Consider the following 21,180-nt stretch of genomic DNA (forward strand, 5'->3'; position numbering starts at 1 on the left):
GAGTGTCAATGGTCCATTTGAGAGATAGGTGGCGGTAATGCACTTATAAGTCTGCGATCCGCCATAAAGCAAGACGACGACGACGCCTCACACGCAGGCTGAAGAAGATGCGAACGCGCTCAGGACAGTTCGAACAGTTCCGACATTGCGTGAATCAGAGGTTAAAAAAACGATATAAATACATTTTTTTATGACGTTTTATGACTCTTAAAGCCGTGATTCCCATCCACTGATATTATAGAACTGACAGACTGCAACGGTTTGAGTTAAAAATCTCCGTTTGTGTTCTACTGAAGAAACAAAGTCACCTACATATTGGATGCCCTGGGGGTAAGCAGATAAACATCAAATTTAAATTTTTGGGTGAACTATCCCTTTAAGGTTAATGTCAGGCCTGTATGTTTCTAAGTGGGTGTATTATTTTGGAATGTGAGCGTAGAATACAAATGCGGAAACTCTGCCATTAACACACATACACACTCAGAGAGCAGTGCAGGTGGATATGAGAAACACCGTAAATCATATGAGTGGAAGACTCGCTTTAGTGGAGTTCCCCTGACAGACACTCACACAAACCCTGATGTGATTCAGACTGAATTAAGTCTGACATTAAACACGAGTTTTTCACAGAGTCCAGTTTTTCACATATCATCACATTTTTGTGACAGCACAAAATAATTATTGGATGCCTCCCAGAATTCTGGGTTTATTTTGTCAATTTACCTTAAGTAAATGCATCTAAAATGATTGTTTTTTTGTTTTTTTTATCATCGCCATATGAAGAACAGAGCAATTCACATCTGTTATGCAGGCATATGCATAATCCTAAACACATACCAAAATAAATGATCAAATAAAGATTAAGAATCAAAAATGCACAGACATGATGCATCTTAAATGAAACTATAAATTACTATTGATTTCAACACCTCTTGGCTTATGAATGAAAACATAATGGTCCACAGAGAGAAAAAAAAAAGTTAAAATACATTTTAATGTTTTTAATAAAATCTCTTAATCCCACTTAAGCTGCATTTATTTGACCAAAAATACAGTGAAAACAGCAATATAATTACAATTTACAACAGCTTACCATTTAGAATAACTTTCTATTTTAAAATATCTTAAACCGTGTACGTTACACGTTATAAACGTTATAATTACTCCAGTATTCAGTGTCACATGATTCTTCAGAAATCATTCTAATAAGATGATATATATATATATATATATAAGGAACATTTCTTATAATTATCAATGTTGAAAATGGTTGTGCTCTTTAAAATCTTTGTGGATACCGCGATATTTTTTTAGGCTTCTCTGATCAATAGAAGGTTCAAAACAACAGTATTTATTTAAAATAGAAATGTGTCACTTTTGATCAATTTAATATGTCCTCGCTGAATAAAAATATTAACTTCAATCTTACTGACAATATTTTTGAACAGTAGTGTCAAGAAATGAATTATTTACTCTACCTAACGATCTCCTGCTGTTATTCTTTATGCTTTCTCATGAATGTTCTTAAAAGAGATGCTAAAGTACGGAGGAAGACGATGGTCACTCACCATGGCCTTGGCTTCAGCGATGAAGAAGAGCTCAGTGAGAGCGCGATGGAGAGGAAGGAGGACCGTGATGCTGGTGGGGTCCTGAATCAAACCACTCTCCATAGTAGTGAAGAGCTGCCACAGCGGCCGCAGAAGTGTAAGGTCACAACCCCTGTGTTAACACACACAACAATCAAAATGTGAGGTCATTACACTCTAAATGATCTTGGCTTTTTCATTACTCATACTTTAACTATATGGCCATTTCATTCGCCCGGTTAATGTTCCCCTTGCGGTGGGCAGGTGGCCATTTGCATGGGCTATTCCTCAACCTGACACCACAGGTACATATCTCTATTTCTCTCATACACGCACTGTCTGCTGCTGATGATGATGCAACTGTGTCCAAACACCATGGAAAGCATGCAAATCACCCTGACATGTGACCTTGTTGCCATGGGAACAATCAAGGCAGAATGCGTTATGCAAACGTTGGGTAATTCTGAATGCTCGCCAATACAAAACACACAAATGGATCTGAGGAAAAATTGATTCAGGTTTTCTAAACTCACCACTCTTCAGAAACAATACAAAAGTTGCAGAGCGGAAGAAAGATCTCGAGGCTTGTTAAACTGGGCCAAGTTGAACCTGCCATCCGCCGAGAGCAGAACTGACCTGACAGAGCAAGTTCTGAAAGGAAGTTGCTGCCTCATCTCTTTAGAATAGTGGGGCGGCTTTAAAGCACTGCAGGATGAACTGACTACCTTTTGTTGGGTTTAATAAATGCTGTCAAAGCTTTACAGAAAGGTAAGAAGGGACACACCATTGAGACGGACACTGCAGGAGCCGCAGCAGCAGGTGAATGGCTTTCAGCCGCTGGTTTCCTGTTTGCCGACAGGCCACGCCCACCTGCCACTCCCAGATGTCAGCCAGCGGGAGGTGAGTCAACGCCTGCTCATCAGCTAGCATCTGCTTCAGGATCTCAAAACCTGTTCATAAAAGTGAATTTATTAGCCAACTTGCAAACTGAAAAAGAATATAAAAGCAAGAAGGATATAAATTCAAAAGTGGGGCTGCTTTCTTTCTCTTGTTTACCCTCTTAAGCCTCATCTGTGAAACAGCAAATGAGTTGGCAGACCCCATAAATGAGGCGCTGAGAAACCCATTTGATATTCCATTACAGAATAATAACATCAGAAACAGCAGAAGGTGCACATTTATTAATTCTTTGATTAAAGGTGGACGAGACACAGGAAAGGAGTTCAAAGCTATTCGTCATCCAGTACTGACAGACATGATCAAATCGTACAGTATGCTCAGAAGTTTACAGACTAAGGGCCTGTCTACACTGAATGTGTTTTAGTAATCTACTATGTAAACAAGCGCTAGACAGACATTTTTGACCAGTGCACTCTTATCGCACATGAAATGGTGTTATAAAATACTTGTGTGCGAATGGCCTAATCAGAGCAACTGGGTTGTGGATGAGAATTCTGTAATGGATAAACTTTACAGTAGTGAAATATCAGTACAATATCAGTTAATTTTTAAAAAAATTTATCAGTATCAGTCTATGTACTTATTCATGCTTATTTTGCCTATTTTTACATTTAGATCACCTTTGCCGTCATCCAACATGCAACAAGGTTAATCATTAAATGTGTTTCCATCGTAGTTTATGCACATTTTTTCTTATCGGATAAAAAGTTTATCCTACTCAAATTTGAGCATACGTTTTTTTATGCGCATTTTTTAAAATGTATGCGCATCTTAGCATTTCCATCGAGCGTTTTTTTATGCGATATTCCAAAATGCGCATAAAAATAGGTGGATGGAAACATAGCTATTGTTAACTACAACTAAAATAATTAAAAAACAATTACTTGAAATATAATAAACCTTGATATAAACAGAAACTGAAATAAAATATAATAATATATAATTAAAACTTAATTTAAGCAAATTTCTCTAGTTCTAAAACTTAATAAAAACTCTATACATATATAAAAAACCCTAATCAAAATGACAAAACTAAACAACAAAATTACTAAAACTAAAATGAAAACAGAAAATACAAAAAAACTAATTCAAAATCTGAACAAAGACTATAATAATATATCAATGATATTAAAATAACACTGACGTGCACTAATAATTTAATATGCTGCTAAATGCTATCTTAGTGATATTTTAGTACTATTTATATACTTTTATTGTATTATAAATATTTTGAATTAAATTATTTTTATATTTTCAGTTTTCATTTTACATTTTGTGTAAGTTAAATTTGTTGTGCTATTGTCAATTATATTGGATTTTGTTTTTTTCTGTTTAACTTTAATGCATTTTTGATTTAGTTGAAGTAAGTACTTTCTCATTTTTGTTTAGTTGTTTTTTTTACTTATTTTATTTTGGCTTTAATACAATTACTGAAAATGATTTTTAATAGTTTTAGGTTTTAGCATTTCATACTGTACAATGTTGAGATGCCTAAATTCAGCTTATAAAACGGACAGTTCCAGTCCTTGATTCTGATTGGTTGAGCCGTGTTCGAAGCTGTTGTAAATGACACTATAAAAATACACCTTTGTTTACTTCTGTGTGTTGTTTATCATCATGATTTTCAGTCAGCGTTTATGACTTGTGGCTGTGCCTTAGCTCACTGGTCCCTGCCGAAACCATGAGAGTCCACCCCAACAACTGCCTTAATTCATTTTAAACGTGTTAGGTATGATTGTAGGGTCGGCAGGGCCACCGACTCTGCAGGAAGTTGAGTTTCTGTGGCTGTTAACACTCCCACACGCTGAGAGACACGGCCGTGCTCACAGACCCCCTCTGATTCTCAAACAGCTGTGTAAATGAAGCTTACGACTGAAAACCAGCAAGTGGGACACCAACATTACAACCAGAAAAGACTGTAGGAATGTAAGTCTCACGTGAAATGATGGTATTACTGTGATGGTCTCTAAATTAGATCGACATTTCTGTTTCATGGCATGATTCTAGAGCACAACTAGACAGTGGCTAGAGGACATTAGCGATAGACATCAAAAGAGACATTAAATAATTAAATGAGAACACATTGCATACCAGTCTGGAAGCGCCCTCGATGGCCACCAGTCACAGTAAACTTGTAGCCCCATTCTGTGTTACTCATATCTGATATAAACCTGTAGTAGAGAGTGTCCCCTAGAGGAGAAAGAGGAAAAAACAACCCTTACATTCTGCTCATTTATCAGTAATCCCAAAGTGAAAATGTATGTACATCAGCAAATATACGAATGTGTAGAAGAATTTGTGAACCCTGCAGATTGACCTAGATTTGTACTTACATTTAAATTCAACCAAATTACATTGGTACAATGCACTTATTGTGTGCATACATGTTTTTACATTGCAGATGTAATTACATGCAGGCATTTTTAAATTATAAGTACAATGTAAAAACATGTATGCACACAATAAGTGCATTATACCAATGTAATTTGGTTGAATTTAAATGCAAGTACAAAGTAGTTAAGGGCACTTAACATAAAGTGGGACCATAATATGCAATATTATTGTATTTGAATCTCCCTGGAAAGGCTCTCCTTCAGATTTATTATAATGTGTTAAAAAAAACAACTTGCTTTCAATCTTAATACAAAGTCAATATTTTGAAGATTATATTTAAAGCATTTGCTTTTGCTGTAGTACAAAAAAAAGTTAATTTTGGAAGTACTGGATTTAATAACATTTCCTGCAACTGCCATCTGAACAAAGCAAACACCAGTCCTTTATGATTAATTTATAAACCAATATCATTCAAACATGCCACTTTTTCAAATTCTCACCTGGAATCTCAAAGTCGGTCCATTTCTGGTGAGAACCACTGAAAGTATGCAGGTCCTGCAGGAAGTCACTGCTGCTGGCCATAAAATTTACATGCATTAAGCAGATGTTCTTATCCAAAGCAATTTACAATAGAGGAACATGAGAATAAATCACAAAGCAATCAATATTAATAGTGTATAATGATATTACATTATTAGATATTATTAGATTTTTATATACTAAATACTATTTTCTTTTAATAAACAGAATGGTCACTGAACTAAAAGTCACGCAATGAGGCAACATATGCCTACATATGCATGTACATTCCTAGAAATAAATTCTAAACCTTGACTATGTAAATGAAATGATAATTCAAAGTGTAACTCACCTTTTCTGCACCTCAAGGAAGAAAGAATCGGTTCTCTTCATTTGGAGCTCATACATGGCTCTCAAGATGTGCAGTGGGGCATTAAGAGCATCATGGGTAATCTAACAGCAAGACAAACATGAGAGCTCTAATAAATGTTCCTACATTCCAGTACTGTGAATTATCTGCCCCCTTTCTTGCTCCAGTTCCTAACTGGTGAGAAGCAATTACAACACTCAATCAATCTGATCATTCTAGATCAAACTGCTGCAAGAGAGCTGAAAAAGGCCCACGACTGACAGCAGATGTGTGTCTGAAGCCTGACCTGGAAACAGATCTTTGTCTCTTCATCCAGTCCTTCCAGTGGATCCGGTCTGTTTGGATCGGCATCATCAGCGCAGCAGCTGGAGTGATCCGAGTCATGCTCTTTCTCTCTCTCCTTCTCTCCATCGGTCTCGGTGTCTGCATCCTCTGCCATGGAGTGGATCTCTCGCTTGGAGGAATAAAGCATGATGGAGAGGATCTCTAGGTCTCGCAAAAGCCACATCTTGCTGAAGCCTGTGCCCTTGCTGCACTTACGGACCAGAAGCTGCATCAGGCCAGAGCCCTGGATGGCCTCTTGGGCTTGATCCACCCCATGCTTCTGCAAGAAATAGAGGAAAATCAACAAAATCATGACTTGTTCAAGTTGAGTATTTATGTAATGGCCCCAAAACATATTGGGAAACTAAAGTCATAATTAAGCATCTAAACATTTCATTGCATTAGATCAAATATAAATAAATATATATAATATATAACATAGAATATCAAAACTAAGCATTTATTTCAAAGCAAGATAGCAGAGCACACTTTTCAAGCAAAACATGTCACAAAAGGAAGTAAAAAAAAACAAACAAACATAATATATGTACACACAACTATGCACCTTCAAAATTATTATAAACTATAATGTATATACATTGGTATTCATGCATGTATGTATGTATTTATTACTTCAGGATGTCACATAATCCTTTATAAATAATTCTAATATGCTGATTTGGTGCTCAATAAACATCTTATTATTATCACCGTTGAAAATAGTTGCTTAATATTTTTGTGGAAACCGTAATGCATTGTTTTCAGAATTCATTGATGAGCAGAAAAGTTTAATTAATCAATTAATGTGAGCTCGCTCTTACTGACCCCAAACTTTTGGACCGTAGTGTGTGTGTACCTACATAAGTGTGTGAAATATATGATATATGAGATATAAATATGATATATATGAAATATATATGTATATATAATATGTAATTAAACACACACACGTACATATTTATACATATATACATTTTGTGGTCACTATATAATTTGGTTCTATGACTTTAAACTTTAAAGGGTTAGTATTCTCGTAGCTTCGTAACTTTACAGTTGAACCACTGATGTCACACGGACTAATTTGTCGATCATCTTGGTACATTTCTGGACCTTGAACTTGGTAGTTACCCTGCTGTCTATGGGAGGGTCAGAGAGCTCTCAGATTTCATCAAAAATATCTTAAATTGTGTTCCGAAGATGAACAAAGGTCTTGCGGGTTTCGAACAACACGAGGGTGAGTAATTAATGACAGAATTTTCATTTTTGGGTGAACTAACCCTTTAAACTTCAAAGCCAAAATTTTTGGCTGTACAAGGCAGGTGTGAGGTGAATACCTTGAGAGTGTTGTAGAGTCCTTTAAGAGCGAGTGAGAGCACCCAGATGGCCTCCACAGCATCTTGGACGCTGCTCTCCACCCCGACCTGCAGTAGGTGACTCACAATAGAGGTGAAGTTCTTCAGGTAGCGGCTCATGTGGGCGGAGGTCGGGGACACAGCTTGCCCCTCATGAGACTCTGCATCATTCCTGCTGCTGCTCTCATGTGCCTGGACTAACTGGTAGTCTTTCACTGAGAGAAAAAGTAGAAAATATAGATGCATTAATGCACTTTTTTGTTTTACTATTTGAGTGACCATGGGTATTTCCACAAAGCAGCCACTAAATGAGGCTAGAAAGTCCCAATTGAATAGCATCCTGTCTATTGAAATGTCCTCAGGTAGTAGTGAGGGGCTACTCATTATGACCATTAATCCTACATATTTCTGGTGGTTGACTGAAAGAACTCAAATTTAAAAGCCATTTCAATCACATTTACTAATATTCCTAATGTCCTCATATTTACAAATGAGAAATAAGCATAGAGGTTATCAAATATTTGCTATTTAAAACTTTAGAAGTCAGTACGTTTATTTAAGAAGTACCTTCATACAAAAACCATCTGTTAAACCTGGGCAACAAGGTAAGTAAAGCTGACACACCCTTTGCAAATGAAGGTGGGTTGAAATGTCAGTGACAGTCTGTGACTTTAGAAAGACTCATGCAGCTCAGGGCTGCCAGCAGTGGTATTTTTTACAGCTGAGAACATTTGAGAGATGAGTGTGAGCAGTGTGAAGAACCCATCGACAGAGCTTCTCTCACCTGTTCTCCTCTTACGAGTCTTGACGTCCACCACAGCAGCTCTGTTCTTCTCAGTGAAGTGCTTGAGCAGAATCACGTTGTGTTGTTCGTTGGCATTATCGATGAATACAGCCTGAGTCCCCATACACAGCACCTAATAAACAGACACACAGCTCTTACAAAATGTCATAATGGCTCAGATGAGTCTTGACTACAGATGGCATGTCATAACTTCATACAGGCCTATATTATGTGTGCTAGAGCATGCACGTGTGACATCTTGGTTCATACCTCAGGGAATCCCACGAGCACCAGCAAAGTGAAGAGGTTGGTTCTCTTGAGTTGTTGTGGTAACTGCTGGATGCAGTGATCAGTGAACGCTGCCACAACAGCACACCACTGAGAAGAAATATTCAGGTTTCGCAAGATGTCCGCCACAGAGCACGCCCAATCCAGACCAATACGACTGTTGTAATGAAAACACAGGTGATGGACACAGACTTACTGTTTCGTGAAAAAAATTAAAATGTGTTCATTAAAAATACAAAAACGTCCAACAAAGCTAAAGCTGTAGAGGTAAAGTTCAGCCAAATGTTTGATTTGAGGTCTTCAGTGTCACATGATCTACAAAAAAAAGAATCATTCTAATATGATGATTTGGTGCTCCAGAAACATCTTCAATTTTGAAAACAGCTGTGCTGCTTAATATTTTCTGTGGAAGCCATGATTCATTACGTACATATATATACACATATCTACAGTATATATGCTGTATATGTATCCCGCACTGTTGAACGTTAATGTATTTGGCCTCTAAAACACATTATGTTTAACCATATGTTACACATCCAATCACACTACCTGTCTAGACACACTGCTCCCAGACTAAAGAGCAATTGAGTGGTCTTCCAGCCAGGAACATCAAGCGCTGCTCCATCTCCGAGTGTAAGTAACTCAAATTTGTCGGTCAGTGCCTCTGCCACAGCTGCATCAGCTTCCGCAGGAGAGATCCTTAACAGAAGCTGTCCCAGAAGACCTAGTGTCAGGTGGTATGTTTCATTCAGACAGCCAGCGTTCGAGATGACCACTCTGAACAGCAGTGGCAGGATGGGACTCAGGCTGGACAAAGATAGTGAGCTGCCCTATAGAGGATTAAATGTGTATATTAGCATATTTTGGGTTTCTTGGATGTGAACGTGAGACAAAAAATAGGTAGTTGAACTGAATTTTTTCTGAGTAGTTGAACATTTTCTGAAACCAAAAGCCTACCACTACAACAGTGTTGCCAAGTCTGCGGTTTTCCCGCATAATGTGATATTTAGCCCCTGTAATGCAAATTTTACCAGAGGAACCTCGCCAAAAAACGTGTATTTTACCCCTTGAAATGCCTTTGGGCTCGTGTTGAGTGGCAATTGGGCAGGTTTTGTTGTGAAAACATGGCAACCCTGCACTACAAATTAAACTGGAATCTTTGTTGTTACCTGTTTGGTTGCAGGCAACATGGCTGCCAACAATCCCAGAATTCTCTCTCTGGAGCATTCGGCAAACACATGTTCCTGTAGCGGCCCCCGAGCTGTCTTTTCCTCCTGGTCCTTATATGCGTCCATGTTCTCTGAGTTAGGAGATGTGATAGTGTCTCCACTTGACTCTGAAACTGAGGCGAAAAAAGGAGATAAAATACATTTTAACATCTGTACTTTGCCGTTTTTGTCCTGTTGTCTTCAATTAAATCCCACGAGACATTCAAAAGCAACAAATAACTTTGACTACATAAAGATATTATAGATCTCCTTGATTATTGAAGGGTACTAAGAGACAAGCTCACCTCTGACTCCAGGGGACAGTGTGTCTTCACTAGACACAGAGGGTGTCTGACTGGCACTGGATGAGTCTGACGTATCCTGAGAGACAAGCTTCCTCCTTCTCTTCTCATCCCCTTCTGTATCTGGCTCCTGCTTTTGTGGTTTCTTGTGAAGAGGAATAAAACCAAGAGGATTATGAGGAATTGTTAAAAAAAAGTTACACAGTGTGTTTATCACACTGTTGTTAGCTATAACCTGGGGATTTTAGTCACATTCTTGAAAAATAAAAAGGCCAAAAGCTTCAGTAAAGTACTGACTCTGTCTGTAGGTAGCGGTGGGGAGCAGATAGCTGTAGTGCTGCTGGGAAGTGAGGAGGTGTCTGTGCTGCTGATGTCCTGAAAAGAACCAGCCGTCACAGGACACAGTGCACTCTCTGTGGCTGATTCGTTTGAAGAAAGCAGTGACAGCAGGGCAGAGGCTCGCAAACCTACAGGAAACAACAGCAACCCTGATTATACAGACACATCAACCAAGACTTGCATTTCTAATTAAAACACACACACAACTTAACTCTTAATAGATCATGTGCATTCAGATATATTGATTACCTTTCCCAGTCTGTCCCTTCAGCAGGCAATCATTGATGATGTCAGAGCAGTGGGTTTGCAGTGCCCTAGCGTAACCGAGCTTGACATCATTCAAAGGCTCTCCATCCTGCACGCTCTCGCTGATCAGCTCGGATGTGAACAGGGCGAGTGTAGCAAAAAGAAGCCAGGAGTAGTTATGTATATAGGGCTGAATGAGTCTGTGGCGGTCACTGATGCGAATGGTGACCATAGGGTACACTGTGATACGATGGGTGGGCAGATGGCTAGAGGTAGAGGGAAAAAGTCATAATAATAATAATAGCATAATAATAAAAATGAAAATATAATAATAATAAATTGTTTTGCCACTGAACCTCAAGTTACTCCAAAAAATTGTATGCATGTATGCATGTATGTATGTATGTATGTATATATGTATATATATATATGTGTGTGTGTGTGTGTGTGTGTGTACTGGTTTATATATTCTGGTGGGGACTTAAACCTGACTACACACAGACTCATGGGGACTCGTGTCACGGTGGGGACCTAAATTGTGGTCCCCACGGGTACAAAAGCTTATAAATCATACAGAATTAAGTTTTTTGAAAATCTAAAAATGCAGAAAGTTTCCTGTGAGGGGTAGGTTTAGGGGTAGGGTTGGTGTAGGGCAATATAATATATGGTCTGTACAGTAGAAAAACCATTACGCCTATGGAGTGTCCCCACAAGGATAGCGGACCAGACATGTGTGTGTGTGTGTATAAAAAGATAAAACTATAAAAAAAAACAAGTAAAAAATATATGAAAAATTACTAAATAAAATTATACAGAATTTTTTTTAATAAAAACTATATTAAAACGCAAAATAAATAAATAAATATGAAGACAACAACATAAAGTATAATATATATCTATATTAAAAAAGAAGGATTTGCATCTTTAAATAACCAGATCTGAAATTCACTCATTCAATTGAGGTATCCAATTTTTATTGGGTCATAAATTGATTAAAATGTATCTGACCTGATGTGGAATCATTTTGGTTTGAAAAATTGTTTGCAAATATTTTATATTTTCATGTTCATTGTTTAGTTGCCATTAGTGATCTTCTCACGTGTATTACCTGTCTGGGTATTTTTTGGCATTATAACAGCCAAAGCAGAGATCAAAGTCCTCACAGACATTACAGTTAATCCTGCTGCCCACGATAAGGCCCTGGCAGTGGTCACAGGCATACTCCATATTCACCATCTCATGGTCATCCTCATGGCCTTCTGGTTTAGCACCACCTGAACCAGGAGAACAGAGCTGTTCAATACACGCACTCCAACTTATCAAGTGTGCGAGAAATATACTGCTGCAATAAATTATTTGTGTAGTGCCTAACTTAATGTGAATGCAATTAAAAGGGAAATAATGTTTGATTAACATTTAGTTTTTGCTTCATTATAGTGTAAGCCACTGTTGACTGTGATGGTGTGACTCACTGAGGAAGCAGGTCTTGCACAGGTCCATATCTGTACACTGCAGGCACCGGTAGCGATGCCACGGTGCGATCCGTTCGCAGCCGTCACATGAAATCTCCACATTCAGCAGGTCGCAGTAGCGTGCAATGAACATGTGCATCTGCAAAGATCAAAAGTTAGTGAAAGAGCACCAAAAATGCACAATATGTTTAGTTTCATATGGGGTTCTTTGCAAATAACATTATTTTGAGGGCTGTTTGCAGTAACTTGTATATGAATATGTAAAATTTGCAGAGAGCAAAAGACACTGTTCACAGTTAAACTAGCCTGACTAACAAAAGACTAAGCAAATCCAATCCAAATATTTGTTCTACCTGAATAAAGTGACTGTCTTATGATTAGGCATTGATGGGTGCTGACATTTGCTTGTGTTTGCGCAGATTAAACACTGAATTGTGACGTTAAAAAGGTTTGCAGGTATACATTCAATAAACATTACATGCAAAATAATGCTGTAACTCCACCCAAAGCTAGTTTTTGTGTTAATTCAACTGTCTTCCTCTTCAACAGTTCTGTTTCCCAGGAAAGCATTTATTTGATTTGATATCTGTACCTTTCTCTTGTCCTCCACTGAGGCCTGGCTGATCTTGTCAAACCATTTCTCAAACATGCCATCCAAACACTCATCCATCCATTCCGTGTTCCTCTCGTAGTCAATGATCTCATCCTCCTCCGTCCACTGGCTACATCATCATGTCACATGGAGAAAATAACAGACGAGAAGCCAAATAAAACACTGGATACTTTTAAGCTTAGTTTGTGAGATCTGGAATTAAGTGTAGATTAAGAGTGTCAATATCACAAGAATCACAACAACGAAGCTCACCGAATGTGCCTTCAATATGTCTTCAACAACTTTACAGAAGAAGTCAAATGATAATGATACTAAAAAAGACACTGAAAGCTCCCTCATTTTATCCTGAAGTCTGTATAATATTTCACATTTACGATAGAAAGCATGGGAATTTTAAGAATAAAGTGAAATCAAATTTATATTATAACAGACCTTTCCTTACATTTGTATTGGGACAGTGTCAGTCACATTCAACACAAGCTACTCAAAAAACAACAGTTATACACTTCATGTATCTTTTTTTTGTAAACATCCCATTTGATCCCATCCCATTGATTTTTTTTATTTTTGTTTTAAGGCTGAAGTCCCTACATTCCCAGCACAGCATATGCGTTCTGATCCATGTCTCATACCTGATGGCAATATCATGCACACTGATGTTTTCTTGGGACATGGTGAGCAGAAGATCAGGCAGTTTGATGTCCAGAAACAGTGATAAATCTTCTGCTTCCCAGCTCATATCCAGCAAATGCAGCAGACATGTCTGCACACATGACAGGGCGGGAAGCAGGGCCCTAAGGACACACAGAACACACAATGGACATAAGACATACAGAATGCATTGGCAGTCCTTGTGTAGCATATTTATTGCTACTAACTTCTAGCGCACACGACACAATGATTTCATAATTCACATTCAATATTTAAAAACCCACTTCTCGTTCAGTGCATTGAAGCTCTGCACGGCCTCTACTAGCATGAGAACCAGCTGATGATACGAGTGTCTGACCAGCTCCCTCATGTCCTGCCCGCTGCCCACCAACTGAGAAAAGTAACTGAGAAAGACAGACAGGTCGAGTTAAAATAATAATATTAGAACAGTAGTCAGATATTAGTATGACATGAAATGGTTTTCTAGATCAAGAGCCACCTTTTCTAGGTGGCTCTCAAACCTGTCCTGGGGACTCCCAACTAGGCTTGCCGCAATAGACGGTGCTGACGGTGATACCGGTGTTAAGCCGCAACACCGGTTATGTCACTTGCCCATCGGTGCACCGACCCCCTCCGTCGTTTTGATTTTTTATAGTAATAAAAACAATTTAGTTCAGTAAAAGAACAGACACTACAATTAAAAACAGAACGCGGCTGCTCAATGCAGCGTGCTGAACGACAGTCGCATCACAGATCAGATTTCATTTATCCAGTGAGGAGAGTGAGTCGAGCTGACTGACAAGAAGAGTGAGGTGAGGTGAGACAGACAAGACGATGGCAGATGATTTAGTATCGAAACGAGATGCAAAAGTGCCTGTTTGGCAATATTTTGGATTTTGAAAAGCCTGTTGACTTTTGCCGTTTATCTAAGGGGATTTTGGAAGTTTTTTTAAACATTCGTTTCTTATTTAATTGGTTCCACATCGTTTGCTGATTTTTACTTTATTTAAACTTTGTGTCATTTATTTATTTATTTTTTACATCAAGGTGTATGCCGTGCCTCCAAGCGTTCTTACTCATTTTGCTAATAAACGTTCTACGTTTCTTATTTATTTGGTTAAATATTATACATGTTTACTTGGCCTATTTCCAGTTTTGTATACCTATTTAAACTTTATGCAAGTTATTTATTATTTTATATTAGGCATAGCCTACCCTATAGCATGGTGTATTTTTTATTTGTTTTGTTAATAAAAGTTCTATGTTTTATATATAGGCAAAAGTGAGTTTGACGTTGTATTTTGTTGTTGCATTCAAGCAATTGACGCCGAACTGCCGCTAATTCGAAAGTGAAAGTAAAATGCGCACGGCGCTTTTAAGCTATTTAAAAGCGAAGGAAAGCGAGGAAAAGAGGGGAAATTCAAACGAACTAAAAATGAACAATTGCTTCACGCCAAATTGCCGCTATTTGAAAGTGAAAGTAAAATGTGCACGCAGCTTTTACAAGCTATTTAAAAGCGAAGGAAAGCAAGGAACGCCCCCGCCCCCATGGGGTTGTCACACGTCGATTAACCGGTGGGAAAATTTCCTCACCGTCACAACCCTACACCCTTGCAAAATAAAAGTATTCTATTCTATGAAAGAAAAATCCCTAAACTGTTGATTGAAAATCTGGAAACAAACAAATACACCTAGAAATAAACTGAAAGACTTGTTTATTTGTTTTTTGACAAAAAGAAACATGAAACAAAATAATAAATATTTAAAGGGGTCCTATAATGCTTTTTCACGCTTTCAACTTTAGTTAGTCTGTAATGTTGCGGTAGAGCTCAAAGTCCACTTCAAAAGGAGATATTTTACTTAACAGAAACTGAAAATCTGGAAACAAACAAATACACCTAGAAATAAACTGAAAGACTTGTTTATTTGTTTTTTTGACAAAAAGAAACATGAAACAAAATAATAAATATTTAAAGGGGTCCTATAATGCTTTTTCACGTTTTCAACTTTAGTTAGTCTGTAATGTTGCGGTAGAGCTCAAAGTCCACTTCAAAAGGAGATATTTTACTTAACAGAAATCTTTTTAAAAAACTACAACGAACGACTCGTTTGGACTACAATGCATATTTTCCGGGATTTGTGATATCACAAATACCGACGAATGGGATGAGACCTGGTTGAGCTGCACTAGAGAAGGCAACGAGTGTTATCACTATGTCGGAGACACGCTAGCTTTCCCAAGGCAGACACACTTAGAGTGGTTACAATCGTGCTCAAATTGATTTGATTTTGACGCAATATTTACACTGAAGCTCGCAGGCGGCTATGGCAATGGGCATGGCATTTCCCGACCAGGCGCCGAGTGCTGCCAATCACAACACACACTGGCCCAGCTAAACAATCACAGCACATTTCGTATTTCAGAAGGCGGGCCTTCATTTGATACAGGAACTATTCGAGCCGTTCATGCCAGACTGGGGAGAGAGGTGTTGTAATAATGTAAAATGTGAAAAATAATGTGTTTTTTGAACAACCTAGCATGAGAGCCTGTTCTAGTACACCCCCAAAACAAAATCAAGACTTCGTAAAAGAGCATAATAGGACCCCTTTAAGATTCAGCACTAAGTCACTCATCAAATAAGCAAATTTGTGACATTGTCCAAATGCTAAATAATCATCTTTTGACTCAGATTATATACATACAGTGCTGCTTGAAAGTTTGTGAACCCTTTAGAATTTTCTATATTTCTGCATAAATATGGCACAAAACAATCAAAATGTCACACAAATCCTGAAAGTTGACAAAGAGAACCCAATCAAACAAATGAGATGAAAATATATACTTTGTCATTTATTTATTCAGGAAAATTATCCAATATAACATATGTGGGTGGCAAAAGTATGTGAATCTCTAGGATTAGCTGTTAATTTGAAGGTGAAATTAGAGTCCATCTGTTCAGAGTTGTTTTTAATCAGTGAAATTACTATCAGGTGTCATTGCGTGCCCCGTTTTATTTAAAGAACAGGGATCTATCAAAGTTTGGTCATGTTTGTGGAAGTGTATCATTGCACAAACAAAGGAGATCTCTGAGGACCTCAGAAAAAGAGTTGGTGTTGCTCATCAGGCTAGAAAAGGTTTCAAAGTCATCTCTAAAGAGTTTGGACTCCACCAATCCACTGTCATGTAATGGCTGCTGAAACTTCAGATCATAGGAATAAATTACATTTTAACATATATTCAAATACAAAACAACTATTTTAAATTGCAATCTTTTGCAATATTACTATTTTTATTGTTTTTAGCTTAAAAAATTACAGACCCCAAACTTTTGAAAGGTAGTGATTATTTGCATTAAATGTAATAATAATGATCAAATTCATTATTTTGCAATTATGCAAATAAAAAGAGAAGCATTTTCACTAGAAGGCTCAGATGTACAGAAAATGCTACCAAAATTCAACAGATTTTGACACATGGATCAAATAGTACTCAAAAACATACATAATATTTCAGCAACTAATGGCTGCAATTTCAGTCACAAAGCTATTTTATGGTTTCAGAAGCAAACAAGTTGTAAGGGCTACTTTTATAATAATATTCATTACTTTAGGAGGCCCTGGTCACCATTCACCTTTATTGTGTGGAAGAGCCAACAGGACACCAGAACAACATAGTATCTACTTTTGTGTTACAGCGTAACATTAAGTTATAAATGTTTAGAATGTCATGAATGAGAGTAAACTGAACTATAGCTTTAAAGGGACAGTCCACCCAAATATTAAAATTCTTCCTCACCGTCATGTTGTTCCAAACCTGTATGAGCTTCTTTCTTCTGTGGAGCATAAAAAAGATATTGCTGGTAGCCAAACAGTTGCTGGTCCCCTCTGGCTTCCATAGTAAGGGGAAAAACACTATGGAAGTCAAAGGGGGACCAGCAGTGGTTTGGTTACCATCATTCTTCAAAATATCATCTTTTGTGTTCAGCAGAAGAAAGACATTTTTTTAGGTCTGGAACAACATGAGGGTGAACTATCCCTTTAAGCTTATGCATCAAAATCTGTTGAATCATAGCATCATACATCTAGCCATACACATTATGAGGTGAACATACCTGTTCTCATTAATGACCATGTCCTTCATAAAGCTGAGGATGTGTTTGAGTATCAGGAAGCGCTCTTTAACAGGTGGTGCCATGCGAGGCTCCTCCATAGATCGTAAGGAAAGGAGCCTCAAGCGGCCCCGACTGAAAGGTGCTTTACGTGGGAAGACTAACGGGGACAGAGGCTCTCCGGTCTGAGACTGAAGACTTTCTGAGGAGCCCGTGGCACCCTGAGAACTGATGCTGCTGGAAGGTCCAGCCTCCACTGGTGCGGAGAACATCTGGTCACGCTGACTGGCCCCTGGGGGCGTCGCTGCTTCTGCTGCCTCAGGGTTCTGGGAGATGGAGGGAACAGAGGGGCTGGGCTGGAAGTCTCCCTCTGAAGTGGAAACAGATCGAAGAAGAGGAGCAGCACATGCGCCATCTTCTGGTCTGGAAGGCTCTTGTTCCAGAAGTGCAGAGGTTCCTCCACTTGGGCTGAATCGGAAGAGGAACAAACTTCTACTGATGCAAATTTCAGCTGTTAAGAGAGTGAAAAAGATAGTGAGAATGCAGAAGAATTAGTTTAAGAAACTCTGCATCAAAGGCATATTTATAGCATCAATATTTACCAAGTGACTCCATTGTAACCTCATTCTGTCCATCTTCTTTTTCCTCTACTCCATTCATTTTACCCATAAGGTAGCGCTGTTTCATTTCCAACTACCAAAACGAATCAAATGGAAGAAGTAAATAATAAGAAATATTACGTCATTTTAAAACCAAAAATTATAAGCTATACTTACCATCCACGTTCTGATGCCATCGGTGAGGGCATAGACCTGCAAAAGGTCCTCGCTAAGACTGCTCTGGCCGTTTTTAGCAACTAATGCAGTGGAGATAAGAAAAGGAAACATGCTCAAAAGGACATTGGGACTGGGATTGACATGTATGACCGACAAACTGTCCTGTTCATACAAACATCTTACAGAAACAGATCAAATACTGTCTGTACCAAGGGATCAAGGTTTTGATAGTTTAACATGGCCCTGGAGTTTTAGGATTTTCACATTATGAAGCAATATGAAATATGAAGTACAATCAACAAGAAATATAAGATTCTGCACTGTTTGTCATTAACCAAATTTGTGGCATTGACCAAATACTGTTTCCTCTGTTCTATATATACACATACATACATAAACACACACACACACACGCATTAATAAATGTTTCAAGAGTGTGTCTGCAACATTTCTCTTTAGTGTTTGCTCTCTTGAACCTGAATGAAACTCTTAAAATGTATTTAATTACCAAAGCTCCTAAGACTGTGGTGAAGTGCTGGTGTGTGATACACCATGGCCGCCCATGCGGCGTTCACAGCCTGGTCCACTTTTGAGCCTGCAGCAATCTCGTTCCTGATTGGCTGCTTCTTGCAGGTCATCAAAAGGGCCCTCATTAACTCCGTCCTGTCATCAGAAGCATCCTGCGAAGGATCCCAGCAGGCAAAGTCCTTAAGGAATTCCACCAATTCATCTCCCAAAGGTGCTGGCTCTTCCTGCAGAACAAAATAGCACAAGACGCACAAACATGATTAGATTTTTTTGTAACTTTTTTTTTTTTGGACTGAAACGCACACATAAAAGTCATAATCCAAGTACTCTCACCGGGTCGGTGTCTGAGCTGGCCAGGGCTAATTTCTTTTCTCCAGGAAGTCCACTCAAACCATGTCTGAACATAGGCTTCCATAGAGGACAGGACAGGACATGGTTCATCAAGCCTGCAGGCAACTCTTTTACACCACGGATCTCTTCAAGAGGAAGGCAGACATAACACAAAACCATCATCGTAAGTCAACTAACTGCAATTTATATTGTGATATTTATATTCAATGTCGGTCTATACAATCACCTTTTTTTTTTTTACCATTTTACAATTTATTTATTTGAAGGAGAACATATTTATGTGCTCACACACATTTAAATTAAATACAAGGGATAAAATTAGACTTTTTAAAATAATTTAACAGAGAAATAATCAAAAGTACACAATTATCACACCGTAAGGTGATTTCAAAGCCATGGTGCGGGAGGCCAGACGGCCCATTAGCCTGGACACGAGGAGCTGCAGATCTGAGGTCCAGGACACGGTGACGTCTGGCAGGCCATATGCTGTCACTGTGAACTTGTAACCCCATTCGTTATTACTGCTGTCTGAGTGGAACAGAAACTGCAGCTGGGGACCTGCTTTAAACGTCACTTTCTGAAGAAAAAAAAGCATGATTTATTATACATAACATTTATTTTTTATTCTTCTTCAATATATTTTTAAAAAAAGGAATCACATTCAAGCAAAGGCTAAAATTAATTGCATTGATTTGAACAAATTATCTTTAATATAATTACATAATTAACACATTTGGCAGACCACTATAGTTAAAGGGGTCATATGATGCTGCTAAAAAGAACATTATTTTGTGTATTTGGTGTAATGAAATGTGTTTATGCGGTTTAAAGTTAAAAAAACACATTATTTTCCACATACTGTACATTATTGTTTCTCCTCTATGCCCCGCCTTTTTGAAACGCGTCGATTTTTACAAAGCTCAATGGTCTGTTCTTTATGCACCAAGAGCTTGTAACACTCCAAAGAGAAAGGAAAAAATGAAATCGCATCATATGACCCCTTTAAAATAGTACAGTAAACCGTTTTTGTACCTTTGGCCATTTCTCCGTGTCGACCTTCATATCATATCGCACTTTTCCTCCCCTAGCATCAGTGAATTCCAGATAGTCATACCTACCAAAAAACACCTAATTAGTGCAAATATAATACAAACTTTAACTCAAGTCACACATGTATCTGTAACAGGAAAAGTGTGAGTTTGATTCCTGTTTTCACCAGAAGGTGGCAGTAGAATTGTAGAACAAGCTCTTCACACCTTTTCTCTGTTTCACAATGTTCATCAAACTCCACCTCGAAGGATGTGGCACCAGGACAGACAAAGACGGTGGTCTCGTGTCTGCTGTTCTCATAGTTATGAGGTGACTCCATATGCCACGTCCTTAATACAACAGGCTGCTGAGTCTGCTGACAGCCCTCCATATCAACCTACAAACACAAAGGGATAAAACCTGATAAATGCATTATTCTTACCAACTGTCATTCAGTTTTTAGTGGCTTGGTTAGCTTACTTTTTCATTTGGATGTAGAACCCCCAAATGAAATACTCCTTTACATTAGTTTTCAGTCATTTTAATTCTATGTATTTTAACTTAAACGTATCAAACTGTTTAAGACACAGAGTGAACTGACCTTAGAGAAGATGTCCTCTGTATCACTAGACAGCTTCTTGAGCAGGTCTGCCAGAGGATAGAATCTCTTGAGCAGCACACAGTGAGGAATATCCAGAGCGCACAGCTCCAGCAGGAAGATTGCCTAACAACAGCACACAATTGAATCCACACTTAATATATACATACATACAGAAGCATAAATAAATGAATGAATAATTAAATAAGATTTAGTGGGATAAAGCGGTCAGCTACCAGCTGTCTTGTTGCCATGGCAAGAATTGATCCACTGAGTTTCTCTATGATGTCAGCTCCAGAGAAGAGCTTAATAAGAGGACTCAGTATGTCTCTGGTACCTGACAGGAACTGTTCCACATCTAATATCCAAGAGAAACAATACAGATATATTCACACTTCGTCAGACTACCGCAAATAATCACTACTGTTCAAACGTTTG

The 21,180-nt window shown here is 38.2% G+C and overlaps 1 protein-coding gene across 1 annotated transcript in view; it reads right to left on the reverse strand.

Annotated features, from left to right (window-relative positions):
- The window catches only part of LOC107598082 (zinc finger ZZ-type and EF-hand domain-containing protein 1-like), a 51,088-nt gene that overhangs the window by 16,835 nt on the left and 13,073 nt on the right, over positions 1-21,180 (reverse strand). The window contains exons 20-49 of the mRNA XM_016289350.1: positions 20,979-21,100; positions 20,746-20,868; positions 20,372-20,541; positions 20,148-20,229; positions 19,491-19,692; positions 19,098-19,240; positions 18,745-18,988; positions 18,237-18,316; positions 18,063-18,153; positions 17,464-17,971; positions 13,636-13,755; positions 13,333-13,494; positions 12,680-12,809; positions 12,088-12,226; positions 11,724-11,889; positions 10,619-10,881; positions 10,328-10,497; positions 10,034-10,175; positions 9,690-9,862; positions 9,070-9,350; positions 8,500-8,674; positions 8,230-8,362; positions 7,428-7,660; positions 6,056-6,373; positions 5,752-5,852; positions 5,687-5,690; positions 5,381-5,489; positions 4,638-4,736; positions 2,371-2,536; positions 1,569-1,719 (exon numbers count right to left, since the gene is read on the reverse strand). Of these exons, the coding sequence (XP_016144836.1) occupies positions 1,569-1,719; positions 2,371-2,536; positions 4,638-4,736; positions 5,381-5,489; positions 5,687-5,690; positions 5,752-5,852; positions 6,056-6,373; positions 7,428-7,660; positions 8,230-8,362; positions 8,500-8,674; positions 9,070-9,350; positions 9,690-9,862; positions 10,034-10,175; positions 10,328-10,497; positions 10,619-10,881; positions 11,724-11,889; positions 12,088-12,226; positions 12,680-12,809; positions 13,333-13,494; positions 13,636-13,755; positions 17,464-17,971; positions 18,063-18,153; positions 18,237-18,316; positions 18,745-18,988; positions 19,098-19,240; positions 19,491-19,692; positions 20,148-20,229; positions 20,372-20,541; positions 20,746-20,868; positions 20,979-21,100 (5,000 nt within the window). The remainder of the gene's footprint in view (positions 1-1,568; positions 1,720-2,370; positions 2,537-4,637; positions 4,737-5,380; positions 5,490-5,686; positions 5,691-5,751; positions 5,853-6,055; positions 6,374-7,427; positions 7,661-8,229; positions 8,363-8,499; positions 8,675-9,069; positions 9,351-9,689; positions 9,863-10,033; positions 10,176-10,327; positions 10,498-10,618; positions 10,882-11,723; positions 11,890-12,087; positions 12,227-12,679; positions 12,810-13,332; positions 13,495-13,635; positions 13,756-17,463; positions 17,972-18,062; positions 18,154-18,236; positions 18,317-18,744; positions 18,989-19,097; positions 19,241-19,490; positions 19,693-20,147; positions 20,230-20,371; positions 20,542-20,745; positions 20,869-20,978; positions 21,101-21,180) is intronic.

Source organism: Sinocyclocheilus grahami, unplaced genomic scaffold (genome assembly GCF_001515645.1).
Source record: "Sinocyclocheilus grahami isolate Dianchi unplaced genomic scaffold, SAMN03320097.WGS_v1.1 scaffold12.1, whole genome shotgun sequence".
NCBI lineage: Eukaryota > Metazoa > Chordata > Actinopteri > Cypriniformes > Cyprinidae > Sinocyclocheilus > Sinocyclocheilus grahami.